At 39.4% G+C, this 19,378-nt stretch overlaps 1 protein-coding gene across 1 annotated transcript in view; it reads right to left on the reverse strand.

Annotated features, from left to right (window-relative positions):
* Positions 1–19,378, reverse strand: part of AP2B1 (adaptor related protein complex 2 subunit beta 1) — a 122,372-nt gene that overhangs the window by 88,921 nt on the left and 14,073 nt on the right. The window contains exons 3-5 of the mRNA XM_033847217.2: positions 17,736–17,841; positions 14,469–14,604; positions 12,298–12,543 (exon numbers count right to left, since the gene is read on the reverse strand). Coding sequence (XP_033703108.1) covers positions 12,298–12,543; positions 14,469–14,604; positions 17,736–17,841 — 488 coding nt within the window. The remainder of the gene's footprint in view (positions 1–12,297; positions 12,544–14,468; positions 14,605–17,735; positions 17,842–19,378) is intronic.

Raw genomic sequence — 19,378 nt, forward strand, 5'->3', positions numbered from 1 at the left:
GTGAGCCCATAAAGAGCTGCTTAGAGTTCTCCTGGTCAGTAAGCCATGCTTCTCTCACTCTAATGGAAACTCAAAATGAGCATCGAATCTCAAGCAGGCAAAGACTGACTTCAAGACAGCAGCTGGGTAGCTGGGGTATACAGGACAACTCACCTGTCTCTGTGTTTCTTTGGAATTTTGTATAGAATGTAGTACATATATTATCTGTTTGTAAAAATAAACTTTAAAAAATAATGGATTGAAACATGATTTACTTCCTCTTCCCTGAGAGTTTTCTCCAAACAATAATTCATTATCAAAAGAAAAAATCTGACTCCTGCAGTAACTGCCCTGGTCTACTAGTGTATTAAAACAAAGGTTATGTCTCTTTCTCTTGTACCATCACTTTGAATCTGAACTAAGACTAACATGCATAACATTTTCCCCCCTAGAAAACTGGCAGTTCTTTTAGGAAACACTGCCATGAAGAGAACAATGGCCTTTTAATTATAATCTCGGAAAAACTGGAGTTCCCAAGAAAGAAAAGGGTTTCTAAAGGAAGTTTTGCTTTAAAAATGGATTTATAAATAGGGTTTAAGTGAGTTTTCTCAGCACACTGGTTGAGTTACAAAAAGCTGGCATCTAGGCTACAAAGGAACATATCCCATAGCATCAAAAAAAATTTTTTTTTAATTCATCTTGCCTCCCAATTATGGTAAATTCTGTTCTTTGGAAGATTGCAATGAAACATTCCTCCTCCCCATCCCACCCCTACCCCCTGTAGACCTAATATAATATGTATACTTTACAGATACAGATATTAAACACAAACATATACATACATACAGAAGTATGCGTGCACGTGTGTGTGTAAAATCACACTCAATATTAGACAAATTTTTCTCTGCCCTAACTACAGACTCCCCTTCAATTTGACAGTTCACTGTGGACCCTTGGAGTCTGCTGATTTTTTTTTTAACGTAAGCAGTTTGTGTTCTGACTTACTTTATACTATGCCTAATAGAATTGGACAAAGAGATAAAAGACAATAATAGCTAAAACTTACTGAACACTTACTATGCCATTTACCTTCCCAGCAACTCTAAGGTAGTTGCTATCAAAATCCACCTATTACAAATAAGGAAATAGGCTTTAAAAATGAATTTATAAATAGGATTAGAGAAATTCAGTGACTTGCTTAGCCAACAAAGCTGGAAAGGGAAAATGCTTGAATACAAACTCAAGGCCTGGGGCTTCCCGGGTGGCGCAGTGGTTGGGAGTCCGCCTGCCGATGCAGGGACACGGGTTCGTGCCCCAGTCTGGGAGGATCCCTGAGCCATGGCCGCTGGGCCTGCGCGTCTGGAGCCTGTGCTCCGCAGCAGGAGAGGCCACAACAGTGAAAGGCCCGTGTATCGCAAAAAAAAAAAAAAAAAAAAAAAAAAGAAACAAACTCAAGGCCTGTATCTGATTCTAGTGTCTGAGTGCTAATCACTCTGCCGCCTGCATTTATAGAAGTTCCAAGAGCTGTGAACTTCAAATGGGGGAAAGGGAAAGAATAATCGGAGCTGGGGAGAATAATATAATCAAAACATTATTTCCAGGCAGATTTATACAAGGAGAAAAATGTATTCTCCTACTTTATATATTTCAGAGATAATCACATCCTAGCAGCACTTCAAAGAGGCAAGATTTACTATCCAGCTATAAAATCTGATTTATAAGCTACCCCTGTCTCATATGCAGCAATTCTGAGGACATAAATTTGACATTACTTTATTTTTATTTTTTTGGCTGCGCCCTGCGGCTTGCGGGATCTTCTTCCCTGCAAGTGGAGTCTTAAACACTGGACCACCAGGGAAGTCCCAGACCTCATTTTTTTTTTTTTTTTAAGGAGCAAGCTGGAGTGGTGGGTATGATTAAAATAAAAATGATCCTGTAAAAAAAGAACTCTAGAAGGAAATCTAGATATACGTTGGGAGTAGAGTATCACAGACAGAAGCTCCTTTAGGAGAAATCTCTCACACATTTCCCTGTCCCTTTGAATGATCTCTCTAATTTCACTCATTTTCATAGCCTCAGAACCCAAGAAAGATAGCACTTCCCAATATAGTGACTTCCTCCTATTAACTATATTTAGAAGACTTTCATTTCTAGCAATGACCTTCAAGGTCACACACTCTGAACAAACACTTCAATTTTCCCACTCAATTTACAATCGTTTTGGCTGCTGCCCCTGAAGACCTGAATAAATTGAACGCAGTAGAATAACTGACCAAAACTATTATAATGGAAAATAAAGGTGATTTGCATACTTTTATCCTCTTGAAAATCAGCAACGGTTCAGAATCTCACTTTCTTCTTTATGGAGTTGCCTCAAATAACACGTTAAAGCACAGGGCATTTATTCTAAGCATGTTTCAGTCATTATCATCTCCTTAAGAATAAAATGACTGGACTTCCCTGGTGGCGCAGTGGTTAAGAATCCGCCTGCCAATGCAGGAGACACGGGTTCGATCCCTGGTCCGGGAAGATCCCACATGCTGCAGAGCAACTAAGCCCATGCGCCACAGCTACTGAGCCTGTGCTCTAGAGCTCTCGAGCCACAACTACTGAGCCCGTGTGCTGCAACTACTGAAGCCCACGCACCGCAACTACTGAGCCCACATGCCACAACTGCTGAAGTCCCCGTGCCTAGAGCCCATGCTCCGCAACAAGAGAAGCCACTGCAATGAGAAGCCCATGCACCGCAACGAAGAGTAGCCCCCGCTCGCCGCAACTAGAGAAAGCCTGCGTGCAGCAACGAAGACCTAACGCAGCCAATATAAATAAATAAATATTTTAAAGTGCATTATTTAAAAAAAAAGAATACAATGACTATACGGTACCAGTTAATTTTACAGTCATGCTTTAATCCAAGACACTGTCCAGACTGCCAACTAATAATATGCTGACTACATGTGACATTCTGTAATGTTCCGTTTTTTTCCCCATCTTCTTTCCCAGAATGAGGAAGCTAAGTGAACACATCTACCTAGTGGAGTCAACACATCCCATTACAGCAAGAAAGTCTGAATATCTGGTAACAAGTAAGATTTAAAAATTAGACTCAATAAAACTCATTACTTACTTAAGGGGCTTACATAAGTAGCTTAAGATGTGTTTTGATGAAATGCGAATATTCACAAAGCTAAAACACTACAAATAAATATCTACAAATGGACAAAAGGCACTCCTAAGAAGCCAAGAGTTACTTGGCACACCAGCCCTAAATCACACAAAAGCATGCTGCAACATGAACAAAACAAAACATTTATTATCACACCATTATCTCCCTTTTGAGAGTAAGTAATCCCCTGCCAAATCGGAGCCTTGAGATCATTTTAAAAGGGACACTAAGAAATGAATAAGCCGTGATCTTTCGGTACACTACTGAATTACTATGTACAACAGATCCAGTTTTCAGGAAGTTGCCTACGAAAACTGCTTTAGGCATATCCTTGAACAATTATCTTTTAAAAGTAATCCTGTAATGATGTGTTAAGTAGTATTGTAAATAGATTTACTTCATTTGTGGATAAGCTGCCCTCAGAATCACCCTAAAAAATAATGCCTGGCTTTAAATAATGTATACAAAAGAAGTAAATATTTTGGGGACTTCCCTGGTGACACAGCGGTTAAGAATCCACCTGCCAATGCAGGGGACATGGGTTTGACCCCTGGTCCGGGAAGGTCCCACATGCCGTGGAGCAACTAAGCCCGTGTGCCACAACTACTGAGCCTACGCTCTAGAGCCTGCATGCCATAACTACTGAAACCCGTGAGCCTAGAGCCCCGTGCTCTGCAACAAGAGAAGCCAATGCAATGAGAAACCCGCACACCGCAAGGAAGAGTAGCCCCCACTCACCGCAACTAGAGAAAGCCCACACACAGCAACGAAGACACAACACAGCGAAAAATAAATAAAATAAAACTATAAAAAATAATAAAAACAGCTTAATTTAAAAAAAGAATTAAATATCTTTAAAAAATAAATTTTCCGTTGAAATATTAACCCTTCTAAAATCACTAATAACCAGCACCACGATCACTATACAATAAAGAAACCTTTGTTGTTATTAAGGGCTTACTCTATACCAGGTTCACTATTAAGTGCTTTGCAAGCCCTCTTTTATTTTTCACAACGTTCCAATGATAGAGGCACTGTTTATAATCTCCCATTTTGTAGACGAGGATACTGAGATGTTCAGGGAGACCACCAAGCTAAGAATGGCAGACCAGGATACAAATCCAAGTCTGGTTGGTTTCAGAGCCTGAGTTTTAACCCTCATGTGTTAGTACTGGAGCGGAAAAAAAAAAAAGTTCACAGTTACAAAGCACTTTTCTGTTTTTGAGATACTTTCATGAAGAGTGAGTCAACTCTTTATAAAAGGAAGTGATTAAATGCAATTTGGTATGCTGGATTGAATCCTGGAATAGCAAAAGGATATTTGTGTTGAAACAGGTGAAATAAAGTCTGTACTTCAGTTTATAGTAATGTACCAATGCCAATTTCTTAGTTTTGACAAAGGTACCATGGTTATGTAAGATGTTAACATTAAGTAAAACTGTGTGAAGATAGGTATATGAGAACTTTCTGTATGGTCTTTGCAACTTTTCTCTAAATCTAAAAACCCGCCCCCAAAATGAGATTTAAAAAAAACCCAAAAACGTAAGTTAGTGATAACTGATAAAATGAAAACTGATGATTAAAATTCCTAAGGTGAGAATACACATAAAAAGATCTCCACAGAGTTTATCATAAAGGAAAACAAAAATTGTTTCCTTCCTCTGCAAGAATTTAAAAACCGAAAAGCACTGAGATGGGCACTTGCCCTTATAACAGAGCAGCCTCCAATGATTCCACTTACTCAACACTCTGATCCTGCAGAAATTACCAGCAACTCATCTTTTAGTACCAAATACAACATTACTTACTTGGGGCATCCAGACACAGACTGAGTGAACATGTTACCTCCTACATCATTCTTACCCAGTGCCTACCACATACTGACACTCTCACACATGCCTAAAATTCTACCAGCTCTGGTACTCCTTTATGGACGCTGGGCATGAAGAGCATCACGCATTTCTAATTTCGCTTCTATATAATATTTTAATTTTATAACTATTCTCCTATTTATTGATATATATTTAGGGACAACAGAATTCATATAATTGAAGTACTAAATTAAATGAGGTCATTAATAAATGATTTAACGTTGCCCACGAGGACAACAAACATATTCTGACAAAAATCCTTCTCAAATTTACAAAGTGATCTAGAGAGACTTCAGTTTTTCAACATTTATCATCTCAGACAGACAGCAAACCACCACAAACCTTCTAAAGTCTAACTAGAAATTACAATAATCAGAAAGTACGTCACGTTAGATCTGTTTCTCAAGAATAGCTGTCAGTTATTAAGCATTTACTATATGTCAGGCATTATTTAAGTTTTTAAAACAAATTAGTCCTTCATGTTGTTGTAGGGGGCTCCCTGTGCACTGCAGGATGTTTAAAGTATCCTTGAACTCTACCTACTAGATGCCAGTAGCAACCTTCCCATCAGTTGTGACAACCAAAAGTGTTTCCTGACAATGCCAACTGTCTCCCAGGAAGCAAAATCGTCCCCAGTTGAGAACCACTGTCATAATCTCACGTGGCTTCTACATGCTGGCTAGCACATGGATAAAATACATACTTTTTCTGAGAAAAAAAAAATGTTACTTTTCATAAAACAGCTTTCCAAAATAAGTTCATATTAAAAGAAGCTGGCAGTTTAACTAGAACCGTTGCTAAAGGCCATACCGGGCCAAGTTCTGAGAGCATGCTGCTTGTGCAGAAAAACCCTCAACAAACGAAAATATGTTTCTGGGGTTGTTTTTGTTTTGTTTTGTTTAACTAATTCAGTAGTCTGTGCTTTGGCAGACAGGATAGAGCAATGGAAGAAGGGCATTCCCGGGGCAGTTCTCAGAGTGATGGTAGAACTCAGAAGGCTTAAAAGACAAGATCAAAGGGGCTAAGGCGCTGAGCCAAAGGATTTAGGAGACCTGAGCTCACAAACAAAAAGCAAAGTACATGTGGTGGGGCTGTCAAGAGAGTCTCTGGAGTGGCAGATTCTGGTGTAAACATTAACTGAAGTTGGAATACCTCAAAATGCCTCTAAGAGAGAAAAGGAAAACTGCAGTAAGGAGGGAAAATCCTAATGCATGGGCAAAAGCTAGAGAATTATCACTATCACCCAAAAGTGTATCTTTCTTGCAAACGTCAATTTAGTGAGACAGAATTCTCAAAACTCTGATTATTTGTGAAGAAATCATAGGAGCTATTTTCCTCTCGTGCCAAAGTGCTTCCTCATTCTGAATACGTTTACTTTCAAAATAATGGACTAATAAATCTGTGTCTGGAAATAAGTTTAGCTTTAATTCCCTCAGAAAGATTTTACCATATGAACCTGTATAGCTATCAAAGGGGTCAGAACCCTTTAAATTAATATTGTAGCAATAATGTTAACCTTTGCCTAATGTCTACTTCATAATCATGGCAGCAGCAGCCATCATTTCATGAACTCTCATAAGCCAGGCACTTTCACAGATGCTTTTTATGCAACAGTTCAATTAATACTCCTAACGACTCTCTAAGTTGGTACCTCTCACTCTACAGAAGAGGAAACAGACTCAGGGAGGTTAACCTAGGACTTAACAGTGAGAATTTTTTTACTTCAAACTATCTTTTCTCTTTCAAATAGTATTTCATGGAAAGTCAGTTTTAACTAAAGTATAAAATGGTAGAAACAACTGCAGGAAAATGAGGTGTGTGAGATTCCCCCATAAAAGACACGAAATGAAAATATAATAAAGTCCTATTACTTGTAGCAACGCATACTACCAGGAATCAACCTGAAGGTCAACATAACCCCAAGAGTAGTCAGATTTTTGTCAACATGCTACCCTCCAATTTCAAAGTAATTTCTCCAGATGTTCTGGTGCTTTCACATCTAGGATGCCCTTCTAAAGTGAGCTACGAGAAAACTACTAAGGCAGAACACCCTAGAAGCATTAATTCCTTTTGCAAGAGGTTCTGATATTTGCTGGTACAGTGCTGCCACCATGTGGAGCAACTTCTGAAAAAGTGGAACAAAATTCCCCCTCAAGAACAGTAAAATAGGACCCATACCCATCATCAGATTAAGAGGATTTGGAGGATTTCCATAGTAAAACAGTTCTCAGATAATTAATGCCTTTATCCGTTCAAAATTTTAACCATTTTGAGAAAACGAAACAGTTCTAAACATGTTGTATATATATACTCATGAAGGCAGTGACCAGTAATGGCTATTGGGACTCAGACCTAGGTTAGAATTCTGGCTACATTACCACTAGCTGTATGACTTTGTGATTATTCTTTTTCTTTTTTTTTTTGCGGTACGCGGGCCTCTCACTGTTGCGGCCTCTCCCGTTACGGAGCACAGGCTCCAGACGCGCAGGCTCAGCGGCCATGGCTCACGGGCCCAGCCGCTCCGCGGCATGTGGGATCTTCCTGCACCGGGGAACGAACCCGTGTCCCCTGCATCGGCAGGCGGACTCTCAACCACTGCGCCACCAGGGAAGTCCTGGGATTATTCTTTAGCCTCTTCGAGTATACACTGCTTGATCTCTAACGCGGAATAACCTTTTTTTTTTTTTTTTTTAGGTAAGGAGTGTATTTATTTAAGGAGAAACCCACTCCACAGAGTGTGGGCCATCTCAGAAGGTGAGAAAGGCCTAGAATAACTTCTAATTCAGAATAACCTCTAGTTGAGAAGATATGAGGACTATAAAAAACACTGTAAGTAAAAGCATCTGTCCCTGTGCCTGACACAGAATGCACTTAAATTTAAATTTCCCTTCTCTTAATGACATTAGGAAGGTCATCATTAGCCTCAGGACCTTCTCAGATGTTTGAGTCACTACACCTTATATCTACCACTAGATGTTGGAATTTACTTGACATTCTTGCACTCATCCATTTCTTATCAGCAGCATTTGACCCAACTGATAAAAGGAAAATCAATGATCTAAAGACAGTTGTAATACTTCTGGCAAAAAAACAGGACATACAGTTGAGATGAAAAGTATGGGTTCATGGGCTTCCCTCGTGGCGCAGTGGTTGAGAGTCTGCCTGCCGATGCAGGGGACGCGGGTTCGTGCCCCGGTCCGGGAAGATCCCACATGCAGCGGAGCGGCTGGGCCCGTGAGCCGCGGCCGCTGAGCCTGCACGTCTGGAGCCTGTGCTCCGCAATGGGAGAGGCCACAACAGTGAGAGGCCCACATACCGCAAAAAATAAACAAAAAAGTATGGGTTCAAGAATGAAAGTAGGCACGTGGGTATATGTGTTGGTTATCTCTTAGTCCAAGATTTTCAGTTCTTCACTTAAGTAACAAGAATGAAGAGCTCAAAAAATGATTTGAATGTATGTAAAATAAGGCCAGGACAGAGTGAGGCAATCGAGGTATCCCACTCTCAGGCTTGTGCAGGTAGAGTGGGCACCTGAGAATGAATGCCTCCTTAAATTCTGTATCCCGGGTACCTTACTAGCAAGACGTCAAACAATATCAGGGAAAAGTTTTGCTACTAATAAGTCTGACAAGAATAAGAAAAATTTCCTATTTAGTTAGAGGGGAGTAGGTCCAACAATTTAATCTCTAATGCTGACACCTGTCCTAGGAAAATCTGTAATAAAGACACAATAAAACATAAGGCATTCCTGAAACAGTTTCTCACAAACCTACCAAGTAACCGTAAATTTTCTCTAAAAGTTTTCTAAAAAATACTTAAGAAAATCTCCCCAAGTCACCTCCTGATTTGTTGTATAAAAACAGGTTAAGAGGGCTTCCCTGGTGGCGCAGTGGTTGGGAGTCTGCCTGCCGACGCAGGGTCCGGGAAGATCCCACATGCCGCAGACTGGCTGGGCCCGTGAGCCATGGCCGCTGAGCCTGCGCATCCGGAGCCTGTGCTCCGCAACGGGAGAGACCACAAAAGTGATAGGCCCGCGTACCGCGCAAAAAAACCCAAAAGAACAAAAACAGGTTAAGAATTATTAAAAGCATTATGGTTTACTATAATACCATGATACTTTAAATTCAAATAGAGACCCATTCATGTGTGGCCTCTTTAAATTACCTATATATAGATAGGGGATGGAAGAAGAAAACAGGTAAAAAACAGGCATATATTAATAATTATTGAATCTGGTGATGGTAACTGAGTTCATTTTATTTATTCATTTAGTCACTCTAATTTTGAATTGTTTGAAAATTCCCATATTGATAAGTATAAATAAATTAATGGCATACATATACTACTTGAGTACTATGGACTGGACAAATGCCAACCCTTCTACTACAGTGAAAACTTGGAATAAATCAGACAAATTAGGCTTGTTCCAGAATTGTTCCATCCTCTCAACTGATTTGGATAAAGATCTCTAAGTGCTACGGGGGTACCAAAAAAAAAAAAAAAGCCTTTACTAAACCCTCAGTTAGTCCCTTACCCCTGAGGATCTAATTTTACAGGTTCTGCTTTGAAAAATTTACATTAGTGTAAAGATGCCTTTTTCTCCCTGAACTGGAATTGCTTATATGAGCTAGAACTCATTTTTACCTCACTCCACTCCACATTCATAGGCCCACTGAATATTTTAAAAGTTTCCACAGGGTACATGATACTCCGCTCATCTGGATGTCCAAAACTTGGAGAGCAAAGCCCAAACACTTTCAATCTTCTCATCTGTCCTCAGGTAGAAAATTTCAAGAATATTTGCTCAAAATAACAAAGTGAATCAAAAGCAATGTCAAAGATACAACTTAGTACCAGCTAAACATTCTAAAAACAGATACTACTGCTTTATAAATTTGTTTCTTTATGGAATTTTTAAAAAGGTAACACGGGCTTCCCTGGTGGCGCAGTGGTTGAGAGTCCGCCTGCCGATGCAGGGGACACGGGTTCGTGCCCCGGTCCGCCTGCGCGTCTGGAGCCTGTGCTCCGCAACGGGAGAGGCCACAACAGTGAGAGGCCCGCGTACAGCACAAAAAAAAAAAAAAAAAAAGGTGACACACAGGGCTGCTTGAGTGAAAAACGTAGGGTTGAATCTTCTAATGACGGTGGTGATTATACCCTGTAAAGTCACAGTTTAAGCATATACACCCACATCACTTCTATGCCTAGAAGGTGGCTAAAAGATTGCTGATAGTAATTAGAACAACAGTATCTTTTCAAAAATGTGGCTTACTTCATTTTTTGACCTTGATACTAAGTTTCAAAGATAATAAATAGAAGCCAAGGTTACCCAAAGAGTAAGATGAACCAAATGAAGTATCAAAGCAGAGATCTGAGCAGGTAATTTGCAAGTGAGACACGTCTATTTCACAGCAAATCCAACTCTCTCTTTCAAAAAGTTCAACAGTGAAATATTCAGAGGTTATCCACTGATTAGCTCAGTGTTATTCAACTCCACATAAAGAATGCCTTAGGCAAAAAAAGGAGAGAAAGTGGCTAAGTTCCTCCATCTTCTCAGTAATGATACTTAATGACCAATCACTCAATTCAAATGAACTTCAGTTACTAGCAGAGCCAATGTACCACTTTGAGACCTACTCTCCTTCATTATATAGGCAAAATTAAAAATGTCAATAGGAGAAATAAAAGGTCTCAAAACTTTAAGGTAAAGTTTCTTTAAGAAAATGATGAAAGAACCGGTTTGTTTCTGAGCAAACACAGGGGTAAGTATTATACAAAGGTTTGCTTTAAGACCCCTGTATTTTAGATACATGCACCCCAATGTTCACAGCAGCACTATTTACTAAAGCCAAGACATGGAAACAGGGGCTTCCCTGGCGGCGCAGTGGTTAAGACTCCATGCTCCCAACGCAGGGGGCCCGGGTTCGATCACTGGTCAGGGAACTAGATCCCACGTGCATGCCGCAACTAAGAGTTCGCATGCCACACCTAAGGAGCCCGCGAGCCGCAACTAAGACCCAGCACAACCAAATAAATACATAAACTAAATTAAAAAAAAAGTCTAATCTTTAAAAAACAAAGACATGGAAACAACCCAAATGCCCATCAACAGAAGAATGGCTTAAGAAGATGTAGGGTGTGTGTGTATATATACACACACACAATGGAATATTAGCCATAAAAAAGAAGAAAATATTGCCATTTGCAGTAACATGGATGGACCCGGAGAACATGATACTAAGTGAAGTAAGTCAGACAGAGAAAGACAAATATTATATCACTTACATGTGGAATCTAAAAAATAATACAAATGAATCTATATACGAAACAGAAACAGACTCACAGACATAGAAAACAAACCTATGGTTACCAAAGGGGAAAGGGGGGGGATAAATTAGGAGGTTGGGATTAACATATACACACTACTACATATAAGAGAGATAACCAACAAGGACCTACTGTATAGCACAGAGAACTATACTCAATATTTTATAATAACCTATAAGGAAAAAGAATCTGAAAAAGTGTGTGTGTGTATATATGTATGTGTGTGTGTGTGTGTGTGTATATATATATATATATATATATGAATCGCTGTGCTAACACAATACTGTAAATCAACTATACTTCAATTTTAAAAAATTTTTAATAAAAAATAAAAATATTGGGCTTCCCAGATGGCGCAGTGGTTGAGAGTTTGCCTGCCGATGCAGGGGACACAGATTCATGCCCCGGTCCGGGAAGGTCCCACATGCCGCGGAACGGCTGGGCCCATGAGCCATGGCCGCTGAGCCTGCGCGTCTGGAGCCTGTGCTCCGCAACGGGAGAGGCCACAACAGTGAGAGGCCCGCGTACCACACACACACACACAAAAAAAAAAATTAACCTAGAAAAATTAAAAAATAAAACAGAAAAGCAACAGGATTTACTGTATAACACGGGGACAACAGTCAATATCTTATAATAATCTATAATGGAAAATAGTCTGAAAATACGTATATATAAAAAACAGAATCACTTTGCTGTACGTGTGAAACTAACAATATTGTAAATCAACTACACTTCAATTAAAAAAAAAAAACCACCCTTGTATTTTAGTACTTGGTTTTCAGCTCAGAAACATGTAGGGTGTGAGACAGACAATCTGTGGGACACAAAGAAGTCATGCTTCACATAGCTCACCTATGGCTCAATGTCCCAAAGATAAAATTTATTTTAAACATGCTTTTTAAAGGGACCCATTTTAAATACTGCTCTCTTATAAACGCAGAAACATATTACCATTGGATTTGAATCTGCTATGAGATCCCGCAGAGAGTCCAGAAATCCCTGATCTTCCACCATTTGGGCATTGATGTCATGGAGTTTTGCCACACAGACTGCTGCTGTCTTCCGAACATAGGGATCTTCATCCTTTAAGCACTTGCGGAGGGGCTCACAGAGATATTCTGTAATCTTGTCCACCCGGATGCACCCCATGGTTCTGACTGCCAAGGCCCGAATCAGAGGATTGGGATCTTCACAGTCCTATAAAAAACAATCATTGACAACTACAGGTGTACATAAACCAGAAAACTAAACAGTCTGGTTTATATAAGCAACAAAAGAATATTTAATTAATGTAGGCTTCCAGTTTCATTCTACACCAGAACCCACATCTCCCATACGATTCCTTTCCTAAGTACAACAGTTGCCTATTTAAGAGTTTAGGCTAGGAATTCATTTAACTACTTTACATACACAATGAAGAAATGCCCTATAGGATTCATTCCAGAGCTGGGCAGAAGCTTAGATACCTGGTGTTACCATCCCCATGGCCATTGTTGGACCTGCACTAAAAGCAGAAAAGGGCTTTGGGCTTGTATTCTGGTACAGGATAAAATCAGAAATTGGGGCTTCCCTGGTGGCGCAGTGGTTGAGAGTCTGCCTGCCAATGCAGGGGACACAGGTTCGTGCCCCGGTCCGGGAAGATCCCACATGCCGCGGAGCGGCTGGGCCCGTGAGCCATGGGCGCTGAGCCTGCGCGTCCGGAGCCTGTGCTCCGCAACAGGAGAGGCCACAACAGTGAGAGGCCCGCGTACCACAAAAAAACCCAACAACAACAACAAAAAATCAGAAATTGGAAAGATATGTCCCACTCCACAAATATTAAGCAGGGAGAAAAGAGGGCTGGATATCTGGGGCCTACAGCCAAGAAAGCAAAGGAGAATCTAGAAGCTGGTTTGGGCCCAACATAAGTTCCTTGCGTGAAGCAGCAGAGAGGGCCCTCTGAAATCCTGATTAACATACATTCTCCTTTCCTAGCAAGTGCCTCCAAACACAGTACAAGTAGAACACTTACCAAGAAGGAACACCCCTTAAATTGTTCTATATTAAAAAATTTCTTTAAACATTATAAACCTATGCACATGCTAACTTCCAAAAAATGTAAACTAAATTCTTTCCAATGATATCATCCATCTATGAATCACCAGACAGAAAGAATGAAATCTTATAATGATCCTGTACATTGTAGCTGAACACAGAAAACGAACAAAAATTCCATGAGAAGGAAGAAAGCATGTTTATTTTCCAAAACAATTTAATAGAAGCTAATTTTAGAAATGCTGTCTGATTTTTGCTTTTAATGTAGACTAAATTCCAGGCAGAGGAAAAAGAAGTAAACAAAACAAAACAAAAACCCTAATAAGAACAACCTTATTACTGTGTTCATCAAATCTAATGATAGAATTCTGACTGGATATCCAATAATATTAAGGACTTTCTATAATGATCAGCTGATTAAATGATTTTTTCATTCTTAAGATGTTTGGGATTTGCTTTAAAATCATCCAGTAGGAGAGGAGGTGGGGGTCAGGAAAGCATGTATGGAGAGTTTACGTTAAACAAAACTGGCCATAGGTTGGTAACTACTGAAACTACAAGGTAGATATTTAGGAATTTATCATACTATTCCCTCAACCTGAATATGTTTGAAAATTTCCACAATAACAAAAAAGTTAATCAACTATTGTAAGACCTATTCAATAAAACAAAATTAAAAGGTAGCTCCTGTAGTTTCCACTACGTCTGAACCATAAACATAATTTCTACAAAGATAAAATAGGTAAAGCCCCAGGTTACTGACACTACAATGATATGCCCAACTTTTGTCAGCCTTGGAAGATAAAACAGTGAGGTTTCACCTGGCTTTCTTCTCCCACCTGGCAAGGATGCACCAAGCCCAGCTGACAGAAGGCTCACCATATGGTCTGAACTGGAAGACACACTCTGGCATACAGAATGCTTAAATCATGAATATTCCTACTCAATGGCCAATACTTCTCTAGAGGCCCTCTTTTGGAACAGAGGTTGCTTATTTGCAATGCAGACACTAACCATATCAAGAGACACTTCTGAAAAGGTTTTCTGAGGTAGAAGAGACTGTTCTTAAGCCCCTGGGAAAAAGTTACCTTCACAAAGCTGTTGACAGCCATGATGGCCATGTCTGGCTGACTCTTGGCATAGTTCATCAAGTAGAGATACACGAGCTTCTTTAGTTCCAGGTTGTCAGTCTGCATACAATTCACTACATCTGGAAAGAGAGAGCTGAGAAAAGAGGAAGGGAAAGCGAACAGATGTTGGTGCCAGGCTGTTGGACAGAACACAAAGAAACAGCCTTAATTTAAAAAGTGATTTGATGTGAGGACAAATGTCCACTAGTGATAATACTTACCACAGAAATGAATTACTAAAGAATTTATAATAATGGTCCCAAGAAGATGTCTAAAAATAGATTTTTAAAAAACTTTTTACTATGAAAATTTTCAGATTAGAGACAGCAGTTTAATGAACCCATGTATCCATCACCCAGCTGCAAACAAATATTGATACATACCCGATCTTGTTTCATACACAACCTCAACCCACTCGCCTTCCCCCAGTCCCTACCCCATCTAGTTGCTCTAAACAATTTCGAAACAAATCCTGCACATACATTTCATATATAATATTTTAGTGTGTATCTTTACAAACTTTTTTAAAAAATCACTATGTCACACAAAAAAATTAAGCATAATTTTTCATATCAATTCTTTGCAGTTCAAAGCACGACAGTTGTTATGCTTTTTAATGCACATATTCTTCCATCCCTGACCAGTGGGAACTTATTTGATTAGTTTCCTTATTAAAACAGTTCTCAGATAATTAGGGTCTTTATTCAAAATTTTAACCATTTTCAGAAAATGAAACAGTTCTATACGTGTGTGCCACGTACACATTTAAGTTCTATTGTATATATACACCCATGAAGGAAGTGACCAGTAACAGATATTGGGACCCAGACCCTAGGTTAGAATCCTGGCTACATTACCACTAGCTGTATGACTTTGGGATTATTCGTTAGCCTCTCCAAGTGTACACTGCTTGATCTCTAACATGGAATAACTTCTAATTCAGAATAACCTCTAGTTCAGAAGGTATGAGGACTATAAAAAAACACTGTAAGTAAAAGCATCTGTCCCTGTGCCTGACACAGAATGCACTTAAATTTAAACTTCCCTTTTCTTAATGACATTAGGAAGGTCATCATTAGCCTTAGGACCTTCTCAGATGTTTGAGTTACTACACCTTACATCCACCACTAGATGCTGGAATTTACTTGGCCTTCTTGCACTCATCCATTTCTTATCAGCAGCATTTGACCCAACTGATAAAAGGAAAATCAATGCATTTCATATTAACATAAATATTTTAAAGTAAAAGTCTACCTATTTTACTTATTTTTTTAAATTAGGATGACATTGTTTTAATTTTTGCCAATCTCTTTAATGTCTACTTTAAACAAAAACAGCTGGATTCTCACACATGCTCCTGCATTCAACCTGTTGCAGAATGTTGTTTAGCTGAAGTGTAAGAAGAAAATCCATTTGCATACACGTATATAAATTGGAAAATGGAGGAGTATTTTAATAGCTTTTTCATATAACTGGATGTTCTCCTTTGATACATTAAAGCTAGACAAATGGTTGTTTTTCTTTTTGTTTTTAGTCCACAAATGGTAGTTTCTTAAAAGTTAGGTACAATATGGAATCTGAAACCATATCAATAAACTTTCTGTACTTGGTTGCATTAAATTCCATTCATATATCACTTATTTTGAATGGATATTTTACCCATGCATAATTTTGTGATGTATGCACTGGTCATTTGGAAAATATTGGTTCAATGAGTTATGCAGATCTTCTCTATGGTGGCATATTTCATTATACAGCAGCAAATAATCACAGTCATTAATTTCACCACCAATCTCATCAGAAAAATCTCTAAGTATTGGGAAGCTATCAAGCTCACGATGGGAGATACAAGTTTTCCAACACTCTAATTTTTACTTTAAAGTCGAAATTTATCTACTGTCAAATTTTTTCCCTTGAAGTGACAGGTTCACTTTGTTCATTTTTTATAAAATGTCTCCCAAATACTGAAGTCTGATTAACTATAGTTCTGTCTGTTAATCTTTCTTTCACAAAGAAATGGTGTTCCCAAGTCAAACAATTGTGCAAGGGCTTTTTTTCAAGTCAACTGTCACACTTCGCTATGCAGTAGAAGTACTTTATGCCTAATTCCTATTTTATCACACAGAGTATTAAAAAGACCTGAACTCAAGGTTCAAGGTTTACTGAAATAAATTTTTAGTGCTTCATGCAGGACAGTCCTAAGGGAAACTGCCCTTTTTTCCTGCAAGCACATGATGGTGAAGAATACAATGACTACTTTTACAGTTTGGCACCACTGCCTTAATTCACACTAAGGCACCAGCCATGCAAATGTCAACACAGTGAAAAGGGTAAATAACACCTAAGTATTATTACAAGAATAGCTTTGACTTCATGGATTTCATGGAAAGGATCTCGGGAATCCTCAGGGGCCTGCAGACAATCCTTATTTATTTCCAAATGGCCTTCCTAAATTACAGGAAAAAAGAGAGGAAAAAAAAAAGACCCTTTGGATTTTGTTACCACTGATTTTCACCTTGAATTCGGCAATTAAAGGCAGAGTTGTAAAGTTGAGGGCACTGGCTTGAGCCAATTGAAGTACACATGGGCTTCTGCTTCTCAGTATATTTTTATCATCTTCTAAAACTACCTCAGCAACAGATTTGTAACTGTGTCAGCTCTCAAGAGGTTTTATGCTAGATCTGTATGCAAGTGAAATCAAACTCGTTTCACTCTTAAAAAAAACAAAAAAAACTTAGTCACAGAGTTAATATAAAAGCAACTACACTTCCTGATGTTTCCAGTGGGACAAACTCATTCTTATATGTTCTGACTGTAATAGCTTTAAATAAAAAGCAGTAGGGCTTCCCTGGTGGCACAGTGGTTGAGAATCTGCCTGCCAAGTCAGGGGACACGCGTTCGAGCCCTGGTCTGGGAAGATCCCACATGTCGCGAAGCAACTGGGCCCATGTGTCACAACTACTGAGCCTGCGCGTCTGAAGCCTGTGCTCCGCAACAAGAGAGGCCACGATAGTGAGAGGCCCGCGCGCCGCGATGAAGAGTGGCCCCCGCTTGCCACAACTAGAGAAAGCCCTCACACAGAAACGAAGACCCAACACAGCCATAAATAAATAAATAAATAAATTTAAATCATATGGGCTTCTAAGAAGACCTCTGCTTAAAAAAAGCAGTAAAAGCCATAGAGTAAGAGTCTAAAATGAGCAAAGCAGAAGAGATTACCCTTACCTCACATCTTTCCCCACAGTCATAGCAGCAATCACTTTCTTCACAGCCTCTTTCCTCTTTTCTTTCTTTTCATTGTTGAGTTCAGCCTTTAATTCAAAGATTTCTCCTAAAAGACAACAAACGGGTGAGGTCCCAGGATCAGAGGACTAGAGCAGAATACTGTACTATATAGCAAGTAACACAACAGCTGACCAGTGGCAGGGCTGCAACTGAAATAAGATTATTTAAAAATTATAGGATAGGTACAGTTCAAATCCCTAGAATATTAACCAACGCATTGATAAGGATGCTATTTTGGGGTTATCGCCAGAGAGGAAGGTGTAAGCCAGATCTCAGGAAGCATAGAAGTAGGAAAAAGGAAAGATATCTCATGATATCTTACTACGATGGGGAGAGAACGGCATCGGAGGGATGATCTCCCGTCAGAATTTCAAAGTCCTGGGAAAAAAATAAATGCAGGCAGCAAACAGGTTCACAAATCAATGTTTTCAAACCAGAAGAGACTCCTCATTCACCTACTCTCAACTCAACAACTGAGGCTCAAAGGTCACTAAGTGAGCGAGTGACAGAGCTGGCCTTAGAACTGTTTCTCCCGACTCTTTAATCCAGTGTTTCTCAACGCTGGCTACACACTATTACCCGGGAAGTATCTAGAAATGCCAATGCTCAGGCTCCACTCTGGACCAAATAAATCAGAATGTCAAGGAGTAGAACTCCTACGTTCATATTTTTTAAAGTTTCCTCAAGTGATTCTAATGTATAATCAGGGTTGAGAATCACTGCTCTAATTAGTACTTTAAGATGATAATGGGCTTTAAGGCCCTATCCTGTTCAATCAATCTAAGAACAGAAATAATAATCTTGAAGCTTCAAGAATGGTACAAACCAGAGTCATTTCTAAAGGTATAATCTTAAATGACTGACTGCTCAGGCGCTGCGCCGTGAAATGCCAGGACTGTCACCACTATTTTAAGGCCCAGGCTCACCTATCTTCAGAAAGCTGGAGCTGAAATAAGAAAAAAGGTTAACCACCCTCAACTGGTTTTAAAAGAAAGAAGAAAATATACTATAAGACCACGAAAAAGAAGTTGACTATTGTCACGTCAACTTTCAATCCACAGAATTGCCTCATTTTCTTCCACCTTTATGACTGTTCTTGATGTTCACTTTAACCTCGTTCACCAGTACAGAAATAGTGGGGGCAGCAAACTAGGTGATCTGCTGAAGCCTCTAAATGGGAAGGATGAACTGGCAAGAAGCACAGAAGTTGAGCACTAAAAAAGCCTGTTACATCAAAATCCATCGCTAACAAAGCAAACAACCTGTTACAAAAATCACCCTTTTATTTGACAGCTGCAAAAATAGCACAGACAGAAAAGCTGGGCCCTTTAAAGAGTCACTCTCCTCTTCTCCAAGTCCTCTGCTGCCAAATCCAGCTCTTAGGGTTCCCATCATTTACTTCTGAAAACAGTAAAGGACAAGCAGCACGGTTTCAGAAAATCTGAATTGTGAATAGCAGCAGGAGCTGAAGAATCAAAACAGGATATAACTGAAATTATTCCAACTCCAACAGCATAAATTTAAAGAATATGCTCCAGTGGCAGTTCTGGTGGGTGTTACAGGAAGTAAAAGGAACACAGTCT

This window comes from Tursiops truncatus, chromosome 20 (genome assembly GCF_011762595.2).
Source record: "Tursiops truncatus isolate mTurTru1 chromosome 20, mTurTru1.mat.Y, whole genome shotgun sequence".
Lineage (NCBI taxonomy): Eukaryota > Metazoa > Chordata > Mammalia > Artiodactyla > Delphinidae > Tursiops > Tursiops truncatus.